The sequence below is a fragment of the Sycon ciliatum genome, chromosome 4 (genome assembly GCF_964019385.1).
Source record: "Sycon ciliatum chromosome 4, ocSycCili1.1, whole genome shotgun sequence".
Lineage (NCBI taxonomy): Eukaryota > Metazoa > Porifera > Calcarea > Leucosolenida > Sycettidae > Sycon > Sycon ciliatum.
Window position 1 is genome coordinate 34,597 of NC_088646.1, and position 25,404 is coordinate 60,000.

Here is a 25,404-nt window from a genome sequence, read left to right on the forward strand (position 1 = left end):
CCGAGTGTCGTTATACGCGAATGTGACTGTAGACTAGTGTAGATCTACCAGTAGGCAGTACCATGATCTACTGAGTACGTGGATCTACTAGTACTACTACATGTACTAGCCGTACATGATCATGATGACCAGTCTACACATATCGGCGGCGGCCGCGGGGGAGTCTATCGCGGTGAACTACACTACACGTACATATGTATACGATAGTATGGTATACACTCAGTACAGTAGAGTTCTGTTGACTTCTGTTCAGAGTCAGAGTTCTGTTGCGCTCGTGGCTTATGTTCAGTTTTGTTGAGCAGTGTGGAAGAACAGGAGGAATATCAGTGTTTGGAAACGCCAAGAAGTAGACATGCTCGCGAGGATCGCTCTCCTTCTGGCGTGTGGCCTGGTGAGTACCAATGTCGTACGTGAAGTAGCGAGCACAAAGAAGAACTTGCCGTGTTTGTAGTCACTCGCATTGCTGTTCTGCTGCTTGTAAAGCCTAGCTCAAATCACGACACAGCTAGCTCCCTCATGAGTCATGTTGCCTGTTCCTGACTGTCGCTGGCCTGATTTGCATCTTGCCTTTGTTGTTTGGCTGTGCTGTCGGCACCTGCGTTCCTGCGTTCATGCTACTAGGTGGCAGCCGAGGCTATTCACTCTACTCGTCGCCCTCCGGCAGAGTTCATATCTTCGGGTGAGTTGATTTTGCATTGTTGTATGCTGTGCTAAAATGTTCTAGATGTTCGTGCCGTTTGCTCTGTCGTGTGCTTCCGCGTTGCGTTGCTGATCGGGACTGATCAGCTTTCAGTTCTAGACCGTACTAAGCTAGCGTGTGTTAGGCAAGCGAGTCAGAGCTGGAAGCAATCATTTGTAGACTTGCTTCCTCCTTCCATCTGTGATTATTTATTTGCTTGCGTAAGCGATCCTTGGGAAAAAAGCTGCTGTGGCGCGTCTGTTGGCTGGCGGATGTGAAACAATGCTTGTGCGTGTCGGTGACGAACACCAGCGCTCCTCTTCTCTTGTGTATGTGTGTGTTTGTGTGTGGTGTTTACTGTCGATGTACGATGTAGATCTCTGCGTACTAATCTACAGGAAAAAAGAGCAATAAATTCGACTAATTAATTTTTGGAATAAACTAACTTAGCCAGCATCGGCGATTAGGTTCTTGCGCACAAAGAAGTGAAGCGAGGAGAAGTCTGTTCATTGTTCGCTCAAGAAGCGAACGCGGTCATCATGAACTACTTTCAAGTGCAAAAAGTAACATTAATTTTTATCCTTCTTTGTGCGGGCACTCAGTAATGGTGCGCGCTCCGCTCTCCTTTCCGCGTGGCGGTCGGCAATGATCTTGACGTGATTCGATGGGTTGTTAGGTGGTGGGCTGTGATGCGAGGAGCTAGGTGGGATCGGTGTCGTGTTGTAGTACAAGTACTGAAGTAGATCGCACGCAGGTGGTCGCTAGCTGCTTGTAATCGTGTAGCTAGTAGACACTTGAACACGTAGGGATAGCACTTATGAATTTTTATGTTATCACTACTTTTGCATGGCTGCCTGTAATACTGTATGGCTTGGTGTGGGGACTGTGAATAGAAAGGCTGAAGTAACCATCCCAGCAGCTCTCTACTGGAACTGCTAAGTGCTAGCTCAGGCATGGCTAGGTTTAGGCACTGAACCTCCACTGCCGTACTGTATTGCTATTTCTAATTACTAAAAAAAAGAAACCATGGCGAGGAGACAATAATTTGATAACCGCAATCAATACGACAAGCTGAATCACCATTTTGTGTACACTTTATTCATGCAATGTAAAACAGTGGAGACACTGTGCAATAAGGGGCCATCCGTAAATACCGATATTTATTTAGAAATGAAAACTAGTCGTTTCTCTTCAACCCCCCCCTCCCCCCCCCCTCCCTCAAAAACGAACACATACAAACGATGCATAGTATCGATATTTTTTCTTTTATTTTCTGGACGTGCCCACACATACAAACTGTGCATCAATATTTTTCGAGAAACGAACAGGTGCTCAACCCCTAAATGACTAGTTTTCGTTTCGCAATAAATATCTATATTTACGGATGGCCCCTAACACGATGAGAATATGATGAAATAGTGTAGAGAATAAAAAAGAATTCAAACAAGTTTTCGTACAACAGTCATCAGGAATCGTCGTTGCACTAAAGGACACTGAAACAAAATTGAACTACATGTATTATAGAAATCTAAGTATTTAGTTAGAGAAATAACACTAAGAACAACAGCAGTGTACTTTACAAGTGTGAATTACACAATGAAAGCGAGAGCAAGATGTTCATCTGCTTTGCACGGTCATTTTTCCTCCCATAAGCGCATATACAAATGTGTGCGGAAACGACGTTCTCTGATAAGATGTGCAACTCTGTATGACAGACTTTTCAGCAGGTCCCAACACTTGCATACAACTTCTACTATGATTGTTCTTTTTAGTGTTTTCCTACACCTTCACATGTGACAGGCTCTCTTCTTGACAGGTACTTCCACAACTAGCCTTGCATAATTTTTTAGTGCTTTCATTCACCTGGTCCTTTACACATGACAGATTCTGTTGACAGGTACTTCAGTATGTTGACAGTGTGGATGTTTGCGGTGTGGGAAGCCTGCTTTGGTGGTACAGTCAGACCACATCCATGAAAATATCCAGACAGGCCAGGGAATGATAATCGAATACCCATACTGTCAAGAGCATAATTATAACCTGGGGGCTTATATACTCTTCATACTGTATGTATGCATGTGTTGTAAATCGGTGACCAACGATTTTCTTGCGGATGGCGAGGGATCCGGATAAGAGAGGACCGGATAAGCGAGGTCTGAAATAATATTAAAATTAAGTCATGTTGAGCATTTCGACATACTCTACATGTATCATGCTGGTGTGTTCTACATGCTGCGTACTTTCTCTCACTCCTGCATAAAGAACTAATTCTCCTGCACGATGGTATTCGTTTTATCAGGAGTCGATTGTACATGAATTGCACTGATCAATGTTTTCTTCTCTCTCTCTATTTCAATCTCACATCTCTCTCTCTCTCTCTCTCTCTCTCTCTCTCTCTCTCTCTCTCTCTCTCTCTCTCTCTCTCTCTCTCTCTCTCTCTCTCTCTCTCTCTCTCCCCTGTCTCTCTCCCTCCTCTGTCTCTCTGCCTCCTCTGTCTCTCTGCCTGTGTGCCCGTTTGCCTTTCTTCCTCTTTTGCTTCCACTGGCACTGCAGAGTGCTATGGGCTAGCGCAGCCGTTCTTGGCCAGCATCCAAGAGAAACTTCATGAACGACGACAGCACATTCGAGAAGGATGCCACGACGAGGCGTATCTTCTAGGACAGGAGGCATTGCTCAGTGAACGCTCGCACAATCGGTCAATTGCCAGAGCCTGCTCTTTGGACAAGCACTCTGATTTGTAAGCTTATTGGTATCAGGAGAGAATCCGATACCTAGGCTATACCCCCCCCCCCCCCCACCCCCCCCCCCCCACCCTTGCCACAGTAAAGGGGATCTGTCACCTTGCATAATTAAAAGTGAAGTGAGAAAGGATCGCATGAGTTATTGTGAGCAACGTCGCATGTGTGTTCTTCTTGTGAGGACATTTGCGCCGAGTCTGACAGGGGTCTGTCTCTCAGGGTTACCCCAATCACCCTGGCGTCAATGCGGTCATCAAAGCAATGAGTTGAGTATGTATCAGGACATTAAGCAATCAACTTACGATGATGCTTAGTGACTGGAATGCGAGAGTGCTACTCTGTGGTCTTAAAATGGCTTTCCTAGGATTGTAGGGGCCGTCCAAATTTTTCGCAATTCACAATTTATTGCAACCACACGAAACGTAGACTTTCTGAGACCATGTCACTCCAAACCGAAAGCTCATAATATTAACCCTTAGGCGGTAAACACAATCCGCATAATAAAGCTACAATGCCATGTTATAGTGCACTTACAAAGCGCAGTCTGGTGCCGGCACCATGTTAGGCAATCTCATTATCTAGTGTAACACCCATTCCAGCGGTCTCTTTTTCGTAGTGTTACAATCCCGTGCTGGGTCTTTCCAAGGTGAGCGTACCACTCTGGGGGTTGGCTTTCAGCTGCCAGCACTATACTTTTTTCTCAAAAAGCAAAGATTCCACTATCCAATCCTACTCCACTATACTTGTCAAAAAATCCCCTGGCCCTACATGAAGGGAAAGTGCTCAGGCCTTGCAGTATGTCCTAACCCTGAGCTGAGCCTTGTCCACTTCAAAGCACAGCTTGGGGGGGGGGGGGGGGGTGCTGTTCCTGCTGGTGCAGCCGGTGCTGGAGGCAGTGGAACTTGGACACCAGCCTGACCATAGAGGCGCTTGGGTGGGGGCTTATCCACTGGAATTTCAGCCAGTTGCCGAACACGGCTGGACTGAAAATCGGAATGCCGACTGTATGCTGTGTGTGATAGTTGACTGGGGTGGCCAGTACGCCAGAATTCAACGGATCGAAAGGAATTTACTGCAGCAACAGCAATCAAATCGTAAAAGATACTTTTCCATGACTCTCTGGTTCGCCGTAGCATGCGATGAGTTTCAATTAGTCGAATGTGTTGACACCAGCCGTACTGCGGTAATTGTCCATGATGCACCGAGGCTGAGGAATGTCAACTTGTAGAACGTGACCCTGTCTTTGCACCCTTGGTTTTCCTTGAAACCATGGCTGTGCTGCTTCCCCTACGGATGGAGGAGAGAACTGATACACGCGTCTATGTCTTTCCACTGCACGTACAATACATATTCCTTGGAAATATAGTGGATCGTCCCGAGGATCTGCCCGCCTTTTGAACTCTTTCGCCTTTCATTTCTGCAGGAAAGCCGATTCGATTATGTCGTATTCCAACAATGCTCTTGTTCAGGTCCTTCAGGGACGTTGGCATCTTCTCAGACGTGAGAAAATTATCACACTACACGGCATGGTGCTGGTTGCCTGGACCTTCAACCAATAGTATCACCACATCATGTGCCAGTCCACCTGTTGCATTGCCCTGGCCAGTATAAATTTCGAAATAGCACAGAATGGCGCTAGCTCTGTTGCAGAGGGCAAATGCTTTGAACACCCACCCCCCCCCCCCCCATTTAGACGGCTTTGCTGGTGTATACCGGATAACAGGTGCTCGGCCCTTGCACCGAATCATCTTTCGTCCACCGCTATGTTTTGGTGACGGCTCGAACAACGTACGGCACTTTGTGTGATGATGCTTGATCAGGTGACCTTTCGGAGAGGGTCCTCCGGGTTCTTAGTGCTATGATCCACGAGCTACAGAAAGGACATCAGAGCCTTCAATTGCTTGTGAGACGGTATCATAAGCCTGGCATAGCCACCAGCGAAGAGAGAAGTAGTTTTGCAGTAATCAGACAGTTCGGGACGAGGAACGTACGCCGTATAGAGAAGTAGGGCGAGATGCCTGTAAATTCCTGCACTTGTTGCTGTCCATAGGCCATCTTTGTTTTTGTAGGACGGCCGCTGGTCGATGTGAGCATCAGCATAGGCATCAGTGAAATTGAGGATGTCTGCAACTATTTCAGGTGTAAAAATTAATTTGGAGATACTAGCCTCTGAGTCAACGACAAACTTAGGAGGCAGTTTCAGTCCAGGTTCACTTGAAGGCTAAAACACAGGTATCTGCTATGGTCCGTCATCTACGACATCCATGGACGACAATTGTACATGACCAGGTCCAGCACTGCGTCCTCGGCCTCTTCCGCGACCTGCCCCACCACCAACACCACCTCTTGGTACGTCACTGCCCCTAGCGTATTCTGCCTCTCATATTCCTCTTCCTCTCTGCTGAACACCACGTCCTCCGACTCTTGGTTGTACTCGGCTACGCAACGGAAGAGGCTTATAATCATCATCAGCATTGTCGTGCACCTGATCATCTGCTGATCCGTCATCGGAAAATTCACTGCTGCCATTGCCGTCAAGCTCTCGGTCCAGGTCTTCCTCTTCCCTTGACAACATAAAGTGACCTTCAAAACAGTCGGAACTCTCATCAGGCAGAGGCTCATTGTCGGCCTCGAGGTACTGAAAGAGGTAGCTTTAGTCGCGTCCATTTTCAAACTACAAGTAACAGGTATTGTACTTCGGCAGCAAGTCGCATGTCACATGTAGGTATGGATTTGGTTCTGTAGCGGGGGTGGGCCCCTGACCGGGAGGGCCCAGTCCAGTCTCTACCGCTGGAGGTGTCACTATGCTGTGAACGAAAACTACACAAACATGTATGGATCCAGGGGCGTAACTGATCCCCTTCTGGGGGGGAGGGAGGGGGTGAACGGCCGCATATGTGTAGGATGGCTGGTGCATGTCATTCATGGTCATTATGTGCAAGTTGAACATAGGTTGAAATTTTTTTTTGGGGGGGGGGGTGTACGTGCCCCCGTGCTCTATGCAAGCTACTCGCCTGGGTTCCATACAAAAAAACTGTAACACTTTCAAGCCATATTGTGTGAACACCGTGTACATGTACTATGATGAATGAGGATTATCCCATGAGAGTGCATATTGCTGTATTCCCTCCTCCTATAGTACATGTTGCACGGCCGTGATAAATGCCGACACTTACTGTAAACGCAGAAACCTTTGCGGTCCTGAAACGTTCGCGGTTTTCGCGATGCGGGTGAAGTCGCGAAAGTAAGTGGGCGCGAAACGCAAACCTCAGATTCGAGTCAATCATCAAATCGACTCCAATCGCAAACTTTTGCAGGTGCGAATGGTCTGCCATCGCAATTCGTGAACTAAAACAGGCGCACACGATTCCGGGTTTACAGTATGGACTGGCCCTTACAATACATCATGTGCAATCCACCTTCATCGTGTGTGTTTGTGTCTTGTTTGGGCCGGTATGTACGTCCAACTCTGCAGCTGCAAGTACCTGGTGAGTCATCTTCCGCTCGGCAATTCCAACTCCAAGTCGTTTGTGGCGCAGGCAGGCATCACGCAGAAAGTCTGTCACAGCCGTCTCAAGGACGTTGTCGACATTGTAGCCGCTGAGGTGGCATCGCTGACTCGCGTCCTGGGAAAGTGTGCGCCGAAGCACGCGTGCTACGTCTATGAGATGACCCAGGACTACAAACATCATGTGAGTTATTATTTATAGAAAAAGAAAATGATGATTTAATGATTATCTTCACTGGTTTGAGGGAAAGACACAAATGGGAAAAGTCTGAAGAAAAAATTGACTGTCACCACCAGGACTCGAACCAGGGACAAATAATTATCTCTTTTTCTTTTAGTGATTGGTGTAGCCCAGAGACCGTTTAGAGAGTGTTTGAGGATGTATGGAAAAGAAAAAAGGACAAGGATCTACAAGTTACGCTATAGTGTCCACACCACCAGTTACTAAACAATCAGCTCATGCGATAACATTGCACGAGACTGACCGACGATACTGATGTTCTGCAACTAACTGGCTAACAGCTCTAGCACATCTTGGATGCGCACTCCAACAGCCTTCCAACTTGGAAGGTTCTAAGTAATAGAAATAACATAAGAGGGGAAGGTGAGCGCAACCAAGAGCTACAGCTGTTTGCCAGTTAGTTGTAGAACGTCAGTACCGTCGGTCAGTGTCGTGCAATGTTATCGCACAAGCTGATTGTTTATTTACTGGCGGTGTTAGTGTACATTATAGCATAAATGATAGTTCCTTGATCCTTTTTCTTTTCTATAAATTAATCGTTGGCTCTCCATCTGAGTTTTTATTATGATGATTATTCTCATATCCGTCCCAAATGGGACTCGCGACGGGAGAATTGACTGTGAGCGTGTGTGTGTGTGTGTGTGTGTGTGTGTGTGTCCCGTATGGTGCAGTGGTATGTGCAGCGATTTCCAATCGATAGGTTGCGGGTTCGATTCCCGACGATTATGGTCACACACGTCTTTCTTCTCTTTCTCAGACTCTTCCTGACTTTTCTTTCATTCTCCTGGGTGGTTACCAACAGCCAGTGCATGCCGGAGTATGTGGTGTGATGTGTGTGCGGGAAAAAAAAAGAAAAGACCAAAAATAGGGATTCACTGGCCAGAAAAAGTCACTTCAAAATAGCTGTATGGTGTAGACCAGGCTGAATAGTGACGGTCAATTCTTCAGCCTTGCAAGCTGTTGAATGGTGCAATCCCAGCACAAGTTGCTATGGCTTCTGCCGTAGCATTGCTATCATCGCCTCCGGCGATGGGCGTCAAAGGTCAAGGTGTGTGTGTGTATGTGTGTGTGTGTGTGTGTATGTGTGTGTTTGTGTGTGTGTGTGTGAAAGAGAGAGAGAGAGAGAGAGAGAGAGAGAGAGAGAGAGAGAGAGAGTGGGGAATCAAACTGAAACAGGGAGTCTAGCAATAAAGGTCAAATTTACGAATAGCTGTACTATACAGTATCATGTGAGAGCTGTAGAACTTTCTCTAACGGCCATCTATCCTACACCATCTATCCTACACCATCTATCCTACACCATCTATCCTACACCATCTATCGTACACTTAACATATGAAGAGCTGAGATGCAAAACCAGCTAAGCACCAAATTGGGTAAACCAGATTTTCAGCTCAGTGTATTCAAAAGCTCAAGGGGCACCGCCAGGCGAAATTTTACATTCACAATCTGACAAATACCATTTCAAAAGTGGAAACATAATGGATCTAGAGATAAACCATGCATAAAATTCATCACACGGGAACGAGTGAACAAGATGGCAAGCAGTCAGAAAGTTGCTTCCTAACTCGTTCCCATGTGTTTTCTTCTATTTTGCATTATTTTTATTTTTATTGGTCCAGTATCCGAGATAAAATAAATCATTATTGGCCAGTGCAACCAGGTCCTTGCTTGCGGTTGCTCACAGTTTCGTGTCTGAAAAAAAAACACTCCTCAGACGGCATAGCTAAAACTGCTATTCACTACGCTTGAATTCTCACCTGACTGACTCACGAGTGCCATCCAGAGCGCAGCACGAAAAGCCCATCGAACCTTTCATTCGGCAAATCTACAAGAAAATTCTCGTGTGCTCTGGATGGCAGGGTGAACTCCCACGTAGGGAGCGACACACGATTATCAAACCCTTTCACACGGTCGTAGCTCATTCAGTTCTCAGAAAACGACTACTTAGACCGAAGTACTCATCAGTTTCAGGGGAAGGTGCACACGGAGAAAGTCTGAAGAGAAAATTGACTGTCACTTCCAGCTCTCGAACCAGAGACCCTCGCTTATGGCCAGGGATGCTCTACCACGACGTTGTGGTGTGGTCGTCATCCAAGCAGCGACCAAAGTGAAAAGTCTCAGCTGTCGCCTCTAACAATCGTTAAAGTGATGAGAAGAAAAAAGGATGGTGAATTGCAACGCCGGTAACGTTTGTCGCTGGCATCACTTGGGCGAGAGTCAGCTTCGGCTTCCATAATTTTATCGTGATTTGAGACATTCAACAGGGCTAGATGATCTGACGCATTTGTTTGTTTCAATCGGTACACACCTCCTTCACCCTCATCAAAGACGAGGGTCAGCTTGTCCATAGCAATTGGGAAGTCAGTAAAATATTATGTTTTGCTCTTCTTGCGGCTCTCAACCTGCTGAACACCTCTACGTTGCAGCGGCAAACACACATCCTCCGGTTTGGTGAAGACCAACACGGAAACCGTGGAGACCAATGCTTGCGTAAATACCTGCCATGCTGCTAGCATGGTGCTTACCTGTGATAGTCACTGAAGCACGGCTTGTTGGCTTGTTGCTGGATAGAGAAGAACAATGAAGGAGCAGACTTTCCCTGACTGTGCGCACAGTAGCATCCGGGGGTTTTCTACTCCTTCTCATTAGCCCATGCGAAGGTGACAAGTTACGTCGCTCGTATCACTTTCAACAGCCGTGGACGGAAGGACCTGTGGTGTTTTTTACTTGGGTGCTGGCTTCGGTGCAGTTGCATTGACAGGTGGTGCGGAGTTGCCTTCAATATCACCCAGCTGCTAGACAAGCTTTACTTTGGGCTCACATTGGGAAAGCAACTCTGGTCTTTCCAGTTCTCCAGGGTGGGCCTTCTTATACTCGTCCATGAGGGTGAAGTAACTGTTGTTCATGACGGCAATCTCAATGGGGTCCTACATGATTACCTTCCAAGATGTATTTTTGACCTAAGGGCCGGGTTCCACTGTGGCTCCGCTGCTCGTCTTTCGCGGCTCGAAACATCATCACTACCATAGTGACCGCGGCTCGAGCTGGAGCAGCGAGGACGCGGCTCACCGCGAGCTTTCGCTATGATTCTTGACCAAAAACTGCGAGCCGCGGTCGCGGCTCGACCTGTTTCCCGTACTTTGCATTGTTTTGTACGCCAGAATTTTAAAATTCAAAATTTAATTTGTTGCACAGGCCAGAACACGAGGATTTTTAGATTTCGCGCGCCCGCGCAGGCAGGTGAAACGTCATCAAAAAGTGTGGACTACGACCGCGGTACCGCGAGTGTCAGTGGAACCGCGCTGCTCCGCTGCATGCAGCCAAGTGCCGCGGAGCCGCAGTGGAACCCGGCCCTTAGAGGAGTTCTCCTTCTGAAACTTAGTCGTGCAGTCCTGGTGGACGATACTGTCTGCTGGAGATCTCCAAGTTGAACAAAGGCTTGCAAGATGTGCTGCACGATAAGGTTGCGCTCACGTAACGCGCAACATGACGCGCAATTTAAAGTGACCATGATGATTGGGCCGCGCGCCACGCAAATCATAATTGCACCGAGAAAAACCGAAACGTTTGATCGGAACCTCGTGAGGGGGAGATGAAAGAAAAAAGTTTAGAAGCGCATGTCAAGGTCTATGTTACCTTCGTCATCAACATTGATTCCTGTGCGTTCCCTTGCTTAATTAGTGTTCAGTAGTTCCAAACTTATGTTCCCTCTCTCAATTTCTCTCTCCCTCCCTCGCTCGCTCGCTCCCTCCCCCCTCCCTGTCTAACTCGTTCTCTAACGCATGCACACCAACATACGTGCCCTGGCCTGTCTCTGTCGCCTTTCCCTTTCGCAGGCCGCCAAGCACATCCGCCACACGTTCCACGTGACAGGCCGCGCCAGTGACATCTGCACACGCAGTGCGTACATCCCGGCGCTGGTCAGGCCGTGTGAACGCTTCGCAGTGGCCCAGCGCGCAGTGCAGCGCATCCAGGCGCAGTGGGAGTCCATCTTCTCGTCATTGAGCCCAGCGGACTGCGACCGGTGAGTGTTCTGTATAACATGTAGTTTTACGTGTGATCAAATTTCGGTGCCAGGGACCTGCCAGCTTTCAGGTGTATTGTAGAATCAGGTGACCAGCCTAACCTTCACATACAGTGCATACTCTAGTGCCTTTTAGGTGTGATCTAAATTTAGGTGCCTGAATTCTCTAGCAAAATTAACGAAAATAAAAATACGGCGAAAATACCGTGATATAATAGCGATTTGTAATTCTATTTTGTGAAAAGAGAAGGACCAAAGGTTTCCAAGTTACTGTAGAACGGGTAATTTTAGCGACGTAAAAACCCTAGCGAATTTAGCGATCGACTCCTTTTCGCTAAAGTTTCAAGTCGCTAATCCGTTGAGACAGTAGTGCACTGGTGATCCGTGAGTAAAATCGCTGCAAATCGCTAAAATAAAACGTCGCTAACCGGTTGACAATGGGAAAACGCTAAAATTAATAGTCGCTAAATTACCCGTTCTACAGTATCCGTTCTTTGTGTCCAACACTGACAAATTTAAGCAAGATGCCGGTCAGTAAGAACGTGCACCGATGAGCACAACACGGACTGCTGTCATACTGACATGAGACTCTACACTGGATTTGCTTGATGCGCTATGGTCTTCCTCGGCGGCAGGTTGGTGAAAATCCATGATTTTCCCCTCGCTCTATTGCAGCTCATCGATATCCGATCCTGAATTGATCTTGTTATGGTCGATCGGGGACTCCTCAGAAGCCGAGGACGTCACCAGCATCTCCAGAGCTACAGCTGCGCCGATATTACGCACCATAGTCGATTCTCCTTATACCAAAAGAGATTTCTTTCCGCACCTAGATGCACTTCTTCAGGCAGAACGCGACCTACGCACGTTCGAATCGTATAGTTATAAAAATTCTAGACATAACCCGATCGATTTCTCTCCGCAAGGGACAGGAAAACATGTTAGGTGTAATCAGCATTTTGGTATGAGATTGTGTGCTGAAACATGGTTAATGGCCTGAAGTCAGCTTAGTGAAAAGATGAGCATGTGGGACCTCTGGTCAATTTGTGTGTGTGTGTGTGTGCGTGTGTGGGCGTGTGTGCACGTGTGTGTGTGTGCGTGTGTGTGCGTGTGTGTGCGTGTGTGCGTACTTGTGTGTATGTGCACATGCATGCGTGCGTGTTTGCTTGTGGATGTGTCTCTCATTCCCTTCACTATATCCAGGATGCTGACTGCAACAACTGGCGTGACAGACGAGGCCACTACACCTTCAAGCCCCACAACACCTTCAAGCCCCACTACTTCTCCACCAACGGAGACTGCCAGAGAATTCGCCAAGGAAGTCTACGATAGAGTGTGGGCAGTCGACAGTGCCACTGTGTCTTCGGTTAAGCCCGGAGTATTTGACGGGAAGCGCTATCATGAGTGGCTGCAAGGCCTCAAGTCTACTCCAGAATCTCATTTAGCTAAGGTAACTGTCTAGACCATACATCCACCACAGGCCATGCAGTGCCTACACCCATTGTTTTACTTTTGCTTTCCTTGCGTTTTGTTTCCCCTCTATCCGTAGGTATGTTCCTTGTGATAAAATATAATAAATTTCACCGTTCCCGTGAGACACGGCTGGAAGTCGTGTTCTCCGCATCCGCAGGAACGCAACGACCCTCTAGTACCGTCCTGTGATAACAGATAACGATGATAATCCAAAATTGGCACCTGAACGTTTTGGTGCCTCGCACTTACAGTGGTAAATTAAGTAAGGCATGCCATTGATGTTTCCCGATATCTGTAGGTCTAGGGCTGCACTGCAGAGCTTGCCAGTGATGTTACCCGATATCTGTAGGTCTAGGGCTGCGCCGCAGAGCTTGCCAGTGATGTTACCCGATATCTGTAGGTCTAGGGCTGCACTGCAGAGCTTGCCAGTGATGTTACCCGATATCTGTAGGTCTAGGGCTGCGCCGCAGAGCTTGGCGCCTACTTTACAGTGGAACCTGTCAAGGTCACCACTCGGATAGGGTGACCACCTATCCTAGAAGACCCAGTGAAACCAGGACCAAGAGATGCTATTTCCAGTCAAATGACCCTAGATACGGAGACCACCTGGTAACAGAGACCACGTATTGGAGATCCCTTGAGCGGTCGTCTTAGACAGGTTTCGCTGTACTTTCGCGATTGGATCTCCTTGAGCAGGACGGTGTAACGTTTCGTTTACACTCTCCAACTCCACTGCGGCATCATATTTACACTCGCAAACACTTCCATCCCCGCACAGGCTCTCAGCTCTACGACAAGAATAATCATAGCCAGCAATCGCATGTCATAACGTACAGTAAAACCTGTAATGGCGACCACTCGGATATGGCGATCACTCGACCATGGCGACCACTCGGATATGGCGATCACTCGACCATGGCGACCACTTTTCCTTGTCACGGACGCATTCACATTCAAAACACCTCGGATAAGGCGACCACTTGCTCAACGCGACCGACGACCACCCACCCGCGACCGCGTTGCACAGTGCTAGTCATGTAAATGTACGCATTACATGGTGCACCAAGCATGGTAGATCTACACATCAGTGCAGGAAGTGTAGATGTACATGGTGCATGCACGGCATTTGACAGGTCTGAGGACCCCAGCCTTGCCCAGGCACACAGGCCGTGCTAGAGTAGCAAAGGTGTGTGCACTGTGATGCACTGATCAAAATGATGTACCGTATTTTCCGGGGTATAAGCCGCACCGGGGTATAAGCCGCACCCCCCTTTTTGAGGCAAAATATTGACCAAAAGTTGGTGTTCAGAGTATAAGCCGCACCCATAAACCAAGATTTTTTACACTCATTGACAAATGGCCTTTCTACAAATTTATTATGGTTATGGAGCTAAATACCATGTTAGATCAGATTATGAAGTGTTAGTGCACCACAGGTTGCTGCAGAGATGTTGGTGTATTGCTGTGTTGACTACAGATCACTCCATGTCATCTGCACTATCTTCAGTCTCGCTGCCACTGATGCACTAAAACTAGTAAAAGTGCCGGGATAGCAACACAGGCGTGAAGCTGAGTCGAATGACATGTCACATGACGTCAGCATGCATACTGATGTATGCCATGCTAAGCATTCTTTCGCGCAAGCATATTCGGTGTATAAGCCGCAGGGGCGATTTTGGTCCGATTTTTAGCGAAAAAAAGTGCGGCTTATACCCCGGAAAATACGGTATCACATGTGGATATGATCACGTGACCCACTGAACCTGGATAAGAAGACCACCTGGCCACGCCGACAACTTTTTCTCGTCCCTTGAGGGGTCGCCTTAGACAGGTTTCACTGTACATTCAAAATCAACATAATTTTGCAAATCGACCTTTTTTTCAGCATCACTTTTCAACAAGGACGAAACAAAGTCGGCCGACGAAGCCCAGAGGAAGAAAATCACCCTCTCCACTTCACCATCACGATACTGACATAGATACGAGACGAAACAACTAAAAAATCCACAAGAAAACTGATCGACCATCATCGCGCTGACTTTGGTCTGAGAATTTCGATCAGGATCAAAAATGTATGAGGAGCACTCAAAATAAGCTACAGCCGTATCACTCTCTACTCCTTTTTCAAGACACAAAAGTCGACTCTCCACTTTCAAACCAGGAACCAGACATACCAGTGGTCCTTTTCAGCTGCTCCGCGAGCGCAGGAAATGTTCACCAAGGGGCGTAGAGCAGCTTCCATTCCAGAAAAAGTGCTAAAATACGAGTAAGACTGCATGCCTGAGTACATGAGTACATGCAGAACATAGTCAATTTCAGCGTTTCTGCTCCCAACAGCAACTTGCTTCGACTAGCTACAAAGATTACACCAAAGGATCAACCAACAACCGTTTCCTTCATTTTTTTGACAGGTGGTTTCCTTGTGCTTGGCCCAGCACGCCAAAAATCACACCTCGGAGGAGTACAACAATTTCAACTCCCAGATGTCCTCGATTGCTGGCCATCAATAAATACCGTATTTCCGGAGTATAAGCCGCACTGTGAACACTCAAATTGTACCCAACAAAGGGGGGGGGGGGGTGCACCTTATACTACGATGATCAAATTAGTGGTGATAAAATAGTAGAGATGTCTGTATTTCGTGGCACAACAATGGGATTGCGGCTTGTACTCCTGTGCGGCTTATACTACGGAAAATACGGCAACTTCCATCATTTCGCCCATTGAGCATCATCAGGGCAAGATGGAGGTGTTCACAAGATGACTGTATCACATTGTGTCTGTGTGTCCACGTGTGCTTATCCACATGCAGGAGAAAACCGAAGAACCACCCACAAGTCCTGTAGCCGAAGAGAAGCCTGGCGCGTCGAAGACGTTCAAGTGGCCAGCAAAGCACATCCTTTTGACCGTCAGCGGATTCATCCTGGTTGCGGGTATCATCTTTACGCTTATGATGTACTGCACAAAAGAACGAAGACAGCGCATAATCCGTCGTACTGTGTCGCCGTTGTCTGATGCACCGCGGTTGCCGTCGAAGGGTCCGCTGGCCACAGAGGATGAGCGTGATCTGGAGGCTATCATGTACGTGAAGCAGCACGGCTTTGAGAACCCAACCTACTCGTTCTATGAGGATCTTGAAGGGGACGAGGTGAAGCCGCGAAGCGAAGCGTTGTAACTGGATGTGTTTGTGTTGGTGATGGGTGTGCTGCAATTAAGCCAACTCGCCCTGTGACACGGGCATTCTCTGTTGTCTCTTTTGTCTGCTTGTCTGTCTGTCAGTCTGTCTCTCTCTGTCCGTTTGTCTGTCTCTCTGTCCGTCTGTGTCACCATCCCCATGCCCCCCCCCCCACCACACAAATATACAGTCATGCACATGAGTGCACCTGCTCACACAGACAAACACCTTCGCAAGTACACTCATATGCGTGCACGTGCACAATAATGTACGCCCCCCCCCCCCCCCCAACACACACTCACACACGCACACATACACATACATACGCAGACTTCTCTCTCTTTCTCTTTCTTCTACTGTCTCTCTGTCTTTCTCTGCCTATCTCCCTCGGCACGTGTGTGTGGTGTGTTTGCATCGGCTCCTTTACCGTCTCCGCTCCGTCCTTGCATGTTTTCTAAAGATGTACATGACTTTGTACTTTTCTTTTTCTGGTTGCATGAAGCATGGCTGAATCTCTTTGCCACAGACACAGGCATTACCATCCAGCATTACTACAGAAACAAGTATCACAGAAGCAAGCTGGCTGGGGACTATGCAATCCCAATCCCAGTCTCGTATAACAGTTATACTTATCTTGTGCATGGAAATCCCCTAGCCGTGGCCTGTTGCAAGGAGTCAGCTACCCAGTAGTGTTAAGAAGCGGACAGTTGCACCTTTTCCGGCATCATCTTGAGGCAGCAGTTCCCTCGTTAGCCTGTGGCATAGTGTATTGCGCCTCTTTTCTCCAGTCGCATCTCTTTATCCCCACGGCTGTCCTGGGACTACTTTGCGTGTCCTTTCTGGTCTTTTTCTGCATGCCATGTGCTTGTATTCTGTTTTGGATTTAACGTTTCATCTGCCACACCTGTGCCTTTGACGTGCATGTGCCCTACCTTCTTTTTTAAAGAATACAGTAAAGTATATTCTCTTTCTGTCTTTATCTCTTTTAATGTCACGAGCATGCTCTTTACTTTGTGTTGGTGGTGCTTGTGTATTCCGTTGTGTTGGGTGTACATCACAAGCAAGTTTGGCTGCATCCGGATTATCATTGCTTCTTTGGGAAGCTCCTGCTCATGATTTTGTTTGCAATGATATCCTTGGATTGTGGTTGCTTGGTGGACTTGAGTCATGGCAGGTGTGTGTGTGTGTGTGTGTGTGTGTGTGTTCGCGTGCATGTGTGTGCTCGTGTGTGTGTGTTTGTGTGAGAGAGACAGTTATCTGGCGCAAGTCTTGATCTGTCTCATTCAGATCTTGTTCGCTATCGTTGCTATGAGAAAATCTGTGGGTGCACATCCAGTGCATTTGCAGATTTGCGAGCTTCTCTTGCGACGGGCGTATACATGGTATACATGGTACATGGTGTCTGTGTGTTTGTGTAGGATTGCGCACTGGTGTGCCTGTGCGTGTGTTGTGTGAGTACTGGTACACGACGGGAAGAGACCACCATGGTCACACACCGAGATGCCGGATACCGCCCCCCCCCCCCCCGGCCTGAGATATCTACATGACAAAGTTCATTTTCAGTGGCCTGGAACCTTGGGAAATGCACAGCACAGGAAGTCGTACGTCAGCTGCGAGAATCCAAAAATTTCTACAGTTGACTCCACTGACATGTATAACCAACTCGCATACATGTACATGTAGATGTATAGCGAATTTCGTGATAATACCGAACCGTTGTCCATGTCCAAGTAAGATTGAGCCCACGTGACATCGCCACAGTGTAACTGTACTTCTGTTATAACGAACTTCGACTATAACGAACCAATTCTCCTGTGTTCGTTCGTTATCATTGTTATTATTATGAGGAATCGTCTGTATGGGCACATCACCTTAGTCACCACAGAAAACCATGGTCACCATTAACGTTAGCACAATACACTACACTACAGCACTCCCAAGAAAGAAAACACTCCTCTGTTCCAAATGCATGCTTCATGAATTATTTGTACAATCACTGAACAGCTTTGACAAGTGCCAGTACTAGTGAGTACTGTACTGTATAAGTAACCTAGTTACAGCCGGTTTTTGTAACTGTCAAACAGTAACCTGCAAGCCTGCAGCTAATGTAGTAATGATCGCATAATAGTATCTGATGCGGATACATGTGTCGTGATGCAGCTCTCTGGCCTTGGTGGTATGGTGGTTGTAAAGCCCACTCGTTGTCGCATGTCCTATGCTGAGCATACATGTAGGTCTAGCCAGTCCAGTTCATGTACAATCGTCACAAAGCCAGAAGAGAACAGAGACAGTCGGTTGACGCTGCGTTTCATGCACATAAGTGTCCACTCGTCATGTAGCTCACGGTTTCCGTCGCTTGTGGCTCAATGTAGCTGAACCATCGGACCTTATTTGTCAGCTTGGATCACGTGATCCATCCAGCTGCCGCGTGCGGCAAACAGCCCAAATAGCGCTAACTCTGGCCTGCGAGCGTTTGCTTCGACTAGCGCGCTAGCGCTCGTGACATACACAAACGCGCTAGCCAGAATGCTTTGACTTTGATGGCTTTCAGCTTCTATTTTTTGAAAAGTAGCGCGCTCAGACCAGCTCGCTCACTCTTTTCCTCTTCCATTTTTTAGGGCAATTGTTTTGTTTGATAGACGAAGCTTAGGGTCTCTTTGGGTTTGCAACCCTTACTCTCCTGGAAAAAATCATAGTTGCTAGACTGCGACACTTCAGACCAGGTACTATTAGAGCCGCTAATGGACGACGAGCTATTTTCCGCTATCCGGAGCTCAAGCATTTGAGCCGCTAAATGGACGAGACTCCTGGGGTAAAGGATGCAGAGAATGAGGAGAAAACACTCGTATGGAGCAGGGAGTAGGTATTGTACTACTTCCTGGTATGGAGCACTGAGAAGCGGTAAGTCCTAGGGCAATTCTTAGCCAGTAGTTACTTTCTCGCCATAATTATGTTCTCGTTTTTCGTGTCTTCTGTAATGCCAGTACACTAGCAGTACGACTACACTGTAGGCGAGAGTCCATAAGCCAGAGTGTGCAGCTCTCCATCTATGCAGCATAAACAAATTAATGACAAATTTCCTTTGCCTAAGGGCTGGGTTCCACTGCCGCTCCGCCGCACACTCTCTCTCTCTCTCTCTCTCTCTCTCTCTCTCTCTCTCTCTCTCTCTCTCTCTCTCTCTCTCTCTCTCTCTCTCTCTCTCTCTCTCTCTCTCTCTCTCTCTCTCTCTCTCTCTCTCGCGCACGCGCGCTCTCTCTCGCGCTCTCTCGCTCTCTCTCGCTCTCTCTCGCTCTCTCTCTCTCTCTCTCTCTCTCTCTCTCTCTCTCTCTCTCTCTCTCTCTCTCTCTCTCTCTCTCTCTCTCTCTCTCTCTCTCTCTCTTCTTTCTTCTCTTCTTCTTCCCCCCCCCCCATCTCCCGATAATTATTAGCCCCCGTTTTCTTTCGACGCGTTTGCTGTGCAGTGAAGCCGAGACCCTAGGTCGGTGGAGCACATCAGACCCCGTCACCACGTCCACGATTCATGCCTGCGATGCTGCACCGCTGCTTTGCATGTCATGATTGGAAGCTGTGGCCTTAGTAAAAAAAACAAAAACAAAAACAAAAAAAACAAAAAACAAACAAACATCATCCACGGCATGAAACGTCATCATTACGAGCTGGTCCAGCGAGTCCGCGGCTCATCACCAGCTTTCGCTTCGCTGCTTGATACAAAAGAATGCAAGCCGCGGTCACGGCTTGCATTGTTTCCCGCGCTTAATTGTTTTATTCGGGGGAATTTTAATTCGTTGCACAGGCCAGAACACGAGGATTTTTTTGGATTTCACGCTCGTGCAGGCAGGCTAAATGTCATCAAAAAACGTCGAGCACGATCGCGGTACCGTGAATGGCGAGTGTCACTGGAACCGCGCCGCTCTGCTGCATGCAGCCAAGTACCGTGGAGCAGCGGAGCTGCGGAGCCGCAGTGGAACCCGGCCCTAACCAAACTTATAGCAATTTGAAAATGTTTGACAATTTTTCATAAAAAAACTTGACAACATTGTTCTTCTGTAGAGTGCCGCTGGCAACTCCATCGATGAACTCCATCAATGAGCGCAGGGATAAAGTTTAGAAACCCTTCGAGCGAGAACGTGTTTTCAAAAAGGAAGCACAAATATACCGCGTAACTTCCCCTCTAGTATGGCCCCATCAAAGCCACTCGCTGACTACTTACCAGTAAAATGGGGTTGGACGGTTGTCAGATTAGCTGACATGTTTTCTGCCAACACAACCATAAGCAGTTGTCAACTCTCAAGACTAAAAGAGCTTGCGAAGAAAGTGAGAAACCTTGGCTATGAAAGCACATGAAGCGTCAGAACATAATCGAGCAAACTTGGACCTAGATTACCAGTGTCTGCTCCAGAGCGAGGTCAGTGGCCCTGTTTGTGAGTACTTGGACCTTTTGGAAAAAGAACACTGGGTTACCTGCGACCCGGTCGGAAGTCCTGTCGAGTACTATACTTTTTTTTATACTTCGAGGGTATACCGCCACTGACAGGCTGCATACGCGTGCAGATGCGTGCGGCCAGAGTGCCCAGTGCGAGTACGTTCATACATGTACATGTACAATCATGTACATCAGGAAGTCGAAAGTAAGTTTACGACTCCCTGACACACAGTAGCCGCACTTGAACGCATCTGGCCCTGGCCCAGTGTTGCAGGAGTTGTGCCAGGTAGACGTGTACCCGGTTTGTGTTAAATCTTAGAGCAGGTACTGCATACCCTATCATATCTGTGTACATGGGTATCCAGAGTCACTGTTGTTGCGTCCCACTCAGCACCCTTCTGGTTCATTTCGGCACCAGCACTCTTTGCGTATGCAGAGCTGAGTAGAGTGCAAGTTCGGACCACAAGTACACTGTAGCAGCTAGTTGCGAACCTAACCTGTGCCGTGATGCATGGCACTTGTGTGCATCTACTTTATCCCTGAGTAACCCACCAGGTATATGGTGCACAATAGGGCACAGTAAATAATCAGCATGCATCGCAGTTTTCTGCAACATACATGTATTCCTGAAGTCACTTTACACCTCAGAAGAATTGCGTCGCTAACTGTTAGTTATTCCCTAGGTCGTTATGAATCGTAGAAAACCCGTCATACAATAGGTTCAAGCTAAAGTACCGTATCACCATGGTAATTACCTGGAAATTCGGTGTGTTTTCTACGTTTTTGTTAAACAAGCAGCAATGTGCCACAGAAATTACCATGGTGATAGAGTAGATGACCGTGTGAAGCGGTGTGAGATGCAGCAAAGGTGAGACTGTTACTGCGAGTCTATGCCCTAAACAATAAACTTTGCTGTGGGATGATTCTCTTTGGGCTGCACACTCTGGTTAATGTACTCTTGGTGGCAGCATTCTGGTGCCAAAGATGATATTTTTTCAGAAAAATAAGCACTAGAGAAATGGAGTGGGAGTAACCTGAATTATTCTATTAGCAGAGCTGCAATGCTTGGGATATGAGATTATTCCCGTAGCTATGCAAAAGACGCTATTCAGTTGTACTTTAGTAGCATCTGGCGCTAGCCAGTATCCACACCGCTGTAATTCGGTGCGTGTCACGGTGCCTGGTAGGGTGGTTCACGTGGCATGCCATGGTTGGTGCAGTATCCCGTATGTGTCCCGTACCGTAATTCGAGTATGCGTTGCGCACCGTAGCATAGATGTATCTGGAGCGCTTTACGAGCTAAGATGTCGGGGCAAATATGGGGACATTCACAACATGCAATGTGAATATGCACGTCAGTTTCGTTTTAAGAAGTGGGTTTGACGGAGTAAGAAAAGGCCCCAGCTTTGGCTGCTGCATGCTAGCCCAGTGGGTACCAATCTCCTGCCATCGGCCGAGTGCTGATGGAACGGAGTAGAAGAAAAAGAAAGAAGAATATTGCGTTCAAGAATACAATTTCGGTAAGGGATATACAGTAAAACCTGTAACTAAAGACCACCGTCACTAGCGACCAGCCTGGTACTACCGGCCACTTCGCCAGGCACGTAAGGTCTCACATTCAAAATGCACTGTGACTAGCGACTACCTTCTGAACGCGACCAGCGACCACCTTTTCCTGTCCCAAACACAATTTTTGACCCGTAACTAGCGACCGCGATGTAGGAAATCAAATGTTGCTCGAAGCTCCTTCTTGAAATTTTATTGATTTTCCATGGTCCTGAAAAGAATCTTTCGATACTACAGCTGAACAAATGAATGCAGGTAATTTGGGCTGTGGAGTCGGTGTGGACTGCACTACACCTGTCAAAATTTCAAGCGCTGTCAAGAAAAAACATGATAGGAAACGTCTTGGAGAGCGCATCGAAAGCGCTCTCTGATCAATGTTACTACTCGGAGGAGAAACGAAGACTGGGCAGCTCTCACCCCAGTCATACAGACGGATCGACGATGGCATCAAGAAATCCAGAAACGAAGCAGCACCACAAGGTCCTAATGCTCAAGCAATCGAGAAGTCACAACAAGGACAGTCGGTATGATTGATCGCATGAACAAATTTGAAGCCCAGCGCGAAACGAAACTTCCCCAGGGAACGTTTGACTCTTGGCTTCAGAAGTAGCAGCTGAATTTGAAGTCTGCAAAAAATTAATCTTCTCTCTCTCTCTCTCCATCTCTCCGTCTTTCTGACATTGCGCAAGTCCTGGGGAATTGTATTAGCTGCATTTTGATATACATATCATATAATGGGATCCACATATGGTCACGCGGTGCAAACCTCTAACTAAAGACCACCTGCTACTAAAGACCGCTTTTGCTGGCACCAAGAGGTGGTCGGTAGTCACAGGTTTTACTGTACCGGTAAGTGGATAGCTAACTAAAATAATTAGCGGTATGGTTTAGAAATAGTGGTGGCGACTCTGGATGGCAGTCGTGAGTCCGTCAAGTGTCAAGTCGACGGAATAGCGCGAGCTCCAGTGTGGGGAGCAAACCCATTCCTAGGTTAGCATCCCCCCACCTCACAACAGAGCAACCGAGTTTTGGATTAAGCTGGGAGTGCCGATTCGAGCAACTGGTATGATGGCTCTGCTTGGAGCCACTAGATGGCTCGCAGCTGAGCCGGCAAATGACTCCGCTTGGAGCCGTCAAATGACTCCGCTTGGAGCCGTCAAATGACTCCGCATGGAGCCACCGAATGACTTCGCATGGAGCCGCCGAATGACTCTGCATGGAGCCGCCGAATGACCCCGCATGGAGCCGCCGAATGACCCCGCATGGAGCCGCCGAATGACCCCGCATGGAGCCGCCGAATGACCCCGCATGGAGCCGCAAATTGACTCCGCTTGGAGCCGCCAATGACTCCGCATGAAGCCGCCAATGACTCCGCATGGAGCCGCCAATGACTCCGCATGGAGCCGCCAATGACTCTGAGTAGAGCCGCCAATGACTCTGAGTAGAGCCTCCAAATGCTAAATATATTGGTATGCATAACCAGTTGAGAGCATATACCCCACATAAATCGGCACTCCCGGAGCGGATCACAAAGTGCAGCTACCCGTGCAATCTGTAAGCGGTGCAAGCTAGGTAAAGACTGTCAGAACTTGATATCATGGGCTGAGGCCATTGCCGCAGCCACCCATACTTTGGCTGCAGGTGGCGTCCGAATGTTACTCGGGCAGACATCGCTTTCCACCTTCCCGCCTCTCTGAATATCGAGTCCCGCAGCTGATTCGAAACGAGTGGCCGGTGTACACCGCCAGGCCAAAGCCACAACTGGTGAGCAATATCCTCGCAGTTGCTGTAAATGCCCATCGATTGGCATTCGCAGCTGATGCCGCTAGTTTTCCCAGGTGCTGCGGGCTGCCACAATTGTAAACAACCCTTTGCGATTGCTGCTCTGCTTGATTGACTGTCCATCGCCCTATCCCCGGTCGCAATTGTACGAGCACCGGCCAAGTGCACCACTTGCATCAGTGAATACCAACAAGTCGGGGGACGGCGTCCATTTAGGGTGTAGGAAGAAGGACCGGCCGTTCCGCTAATCCAGGAGCTCAGGCCATCAGCGAAGATCTTTGAGGCACTCTTTGGAGAGCTTGATCAGGTAACACGGCTGCCGGTACCAGTTGGCAAGTGACCACAATCTGCAATTTGCATCCAGGGGCTATCACTCTTGTAGCAAACGGGAGCTTTCCCAGAAGAGACTCGAGTTGACATTGGGTAGTTGAAGCTGTGTGAAGAGTGGCCCGAAGGAGATCACGAAGCTCGGCAAGTTCGTCCATAGGCATACTGATGTTAGCGCGGCGGGTGTCCAGGATGACGCCGATAAACATTAGGACGTGGGCTGGACCCTCCACTTTTGCTGACGCCAGAGAAAACACCGAGGTATGTAAACGAGCGGCGCCGAGTAGCGAGTTGCTGGCGAGCTAACACAGGTCCAGAGCATGCATTGAGAAAGCACTTTTACTGACGCCAGAGAAACACCGAGGTATGTAAACGCGCGGCGCCGAGTAGCGAGTTGCTGGCGAGCTAACACAAGTTCAGAGCATGCATGGAGACAGAAACGTTAGTCGAGGTACTCCCCGTATTGGGATGATGCCAATAACGTCAGGACTTGAGCTGGACCCTCCACTTTTGCTGGGGCCAGAGAAACATCGAAGTATGTAAACGCTCGGAGCAGAATAGCAAATTGCTGGCAAGCTAACACAAGTCCAGAGCATGCACTGAGGAAGTAACGTTAGTTGAGGTATTCCCCGTAATGCAACAGGCGTGTGAGTGCGAACTGCTAGCACATAATCCATTCACTGGCGGATGCGACAGAGTTCCATATAGCTGGACTGGAGCGTAATACAGTCTGAAGGGCAGGGCACTCTCATAAAAGTATTGATCCTGCCAGCGGATCGACAAGGACCAATCCTCCGGGCGGACGGGAATTCGGCAGAATTCGGCAGTGAACATGCACGTCAGTTTCGTTTTAAGAAGGGGGTTTAGCGGAGTAAGAAAAGGCCCCAGCTTTGGCTGCTGCATGCTAGCCCAGTGGATGCCAATCTTCTGCCATCGGCCGGGTGCTGATGGAATGGAGTAGAAGAAAAAGAAAGAAGAATATTGCGTTAAAGAATACAATTTCGGTAAAGGATATACCGGTAAGTGGATAGCTAACTAAAATAATTAGCGGTATGGTTTAGAAAGAATGGTTGCGACTCTGGATGGCAGTCGTGAGTCCGTCAAGCGTCAAGTCGGCGGAATAGCGCGAGCTCCAGTGTGGGGAGCAAACCCATTCCTAGGTATGGTTTAGATCGCATTATTGTAATGGCCGCGGTTTGATTTCAAAAGACCATAGAAAGTGACGTGCTATTTTTCGAAAGTTTAGGGGTGTGGTACTGATGGGCCGGGAATGTACGGATCGGGTGGATTGTTGTGTTTTAATGGGCGTAGTTGTTGTATAAATAGAATGCTGAGATCATTAGAAGAGGACTATGAGGAAGAGCAAAATGACAGGGGTGACAGTGTTGAAGCTCTGAGCAGACGGCGTCGGCAGTAGTGCCTACACAGAGAGTAGAAGAAGGGAGAAGAAAGGTCCCGCCGCCTC

General features: G+C 48.1%; 1 protein-coding gene and 1 long non-coding RNA gene across 2 annotated transcripts in view; both read left to right on the plus strand.

The window, feature by feature from the left end:
• The first annotated feature begins 238 nt into the window (after nucleotides 1-238).
• LOC135813736 (uncharacterized) lies at nucleotides 239-16,988 on the plus strand. The gene is made up of 7 exons (XM_065326746.1): nucleotides 239-391; nucleotides 622-679; nucleotides 3,233-3,416; nucleotides 6,893-7,109; nucleotides 11,006-11,193; nucleotides 12,397-12,643; nucleotides 15,479-16,988. The coding sequence occupies exons 1-7, from the start codon at nucleotides 353-355 to the stop codon at nucleotides 15,839-15,841; spliced, it is 1,296 nt and encodes a 431-aa protein (XP_065182818.1). The 5' UTR covers nucleotides 239-352; the 3' UTR covers nucleotides 15,842-16,988.
• Nucleotides 16,989-18,308: 1,320 nt separating this feature from the next.
• Nucleotides 18,309-25,404, plus strand: part of LOC135813583 (uncharacterized) — an 8,799-nt gene continuing 1,703 nt past the window's right edge. Inside the window, exon 1 of the long non-coding RNA XR_010553022.1 lies at nucleotides 18,309-18,742. This is a non-coding gene — a long non-coding RNA (uncharacterized LOC135813583). The remainder of the gene's footprint in view (nucleotides 18,743-25,404) is intronic.

Coding starts and splice junctions, on each gene's coding strand:
- LOC135813736 (XM_065326746.1), top strand. CDS start 353: ATGCTCGCGAGGATCGCTCTCCTTCTGGCGTGTGGCCTG. Junction 392..621: donor TCCTTCTGGCGTGTGGCCTG/GTGAGTACCAAT, acceptor TCATGCTACTAG/GTGGCAGCCGAGGCTATTCA. Junction 12,644..15,478: donor CAGAATCTCATTTAGCTAAG/GTAACTGTCTAG, acceptor ATCCACATGCAG/GAGAAAACCGAAGAACCACC.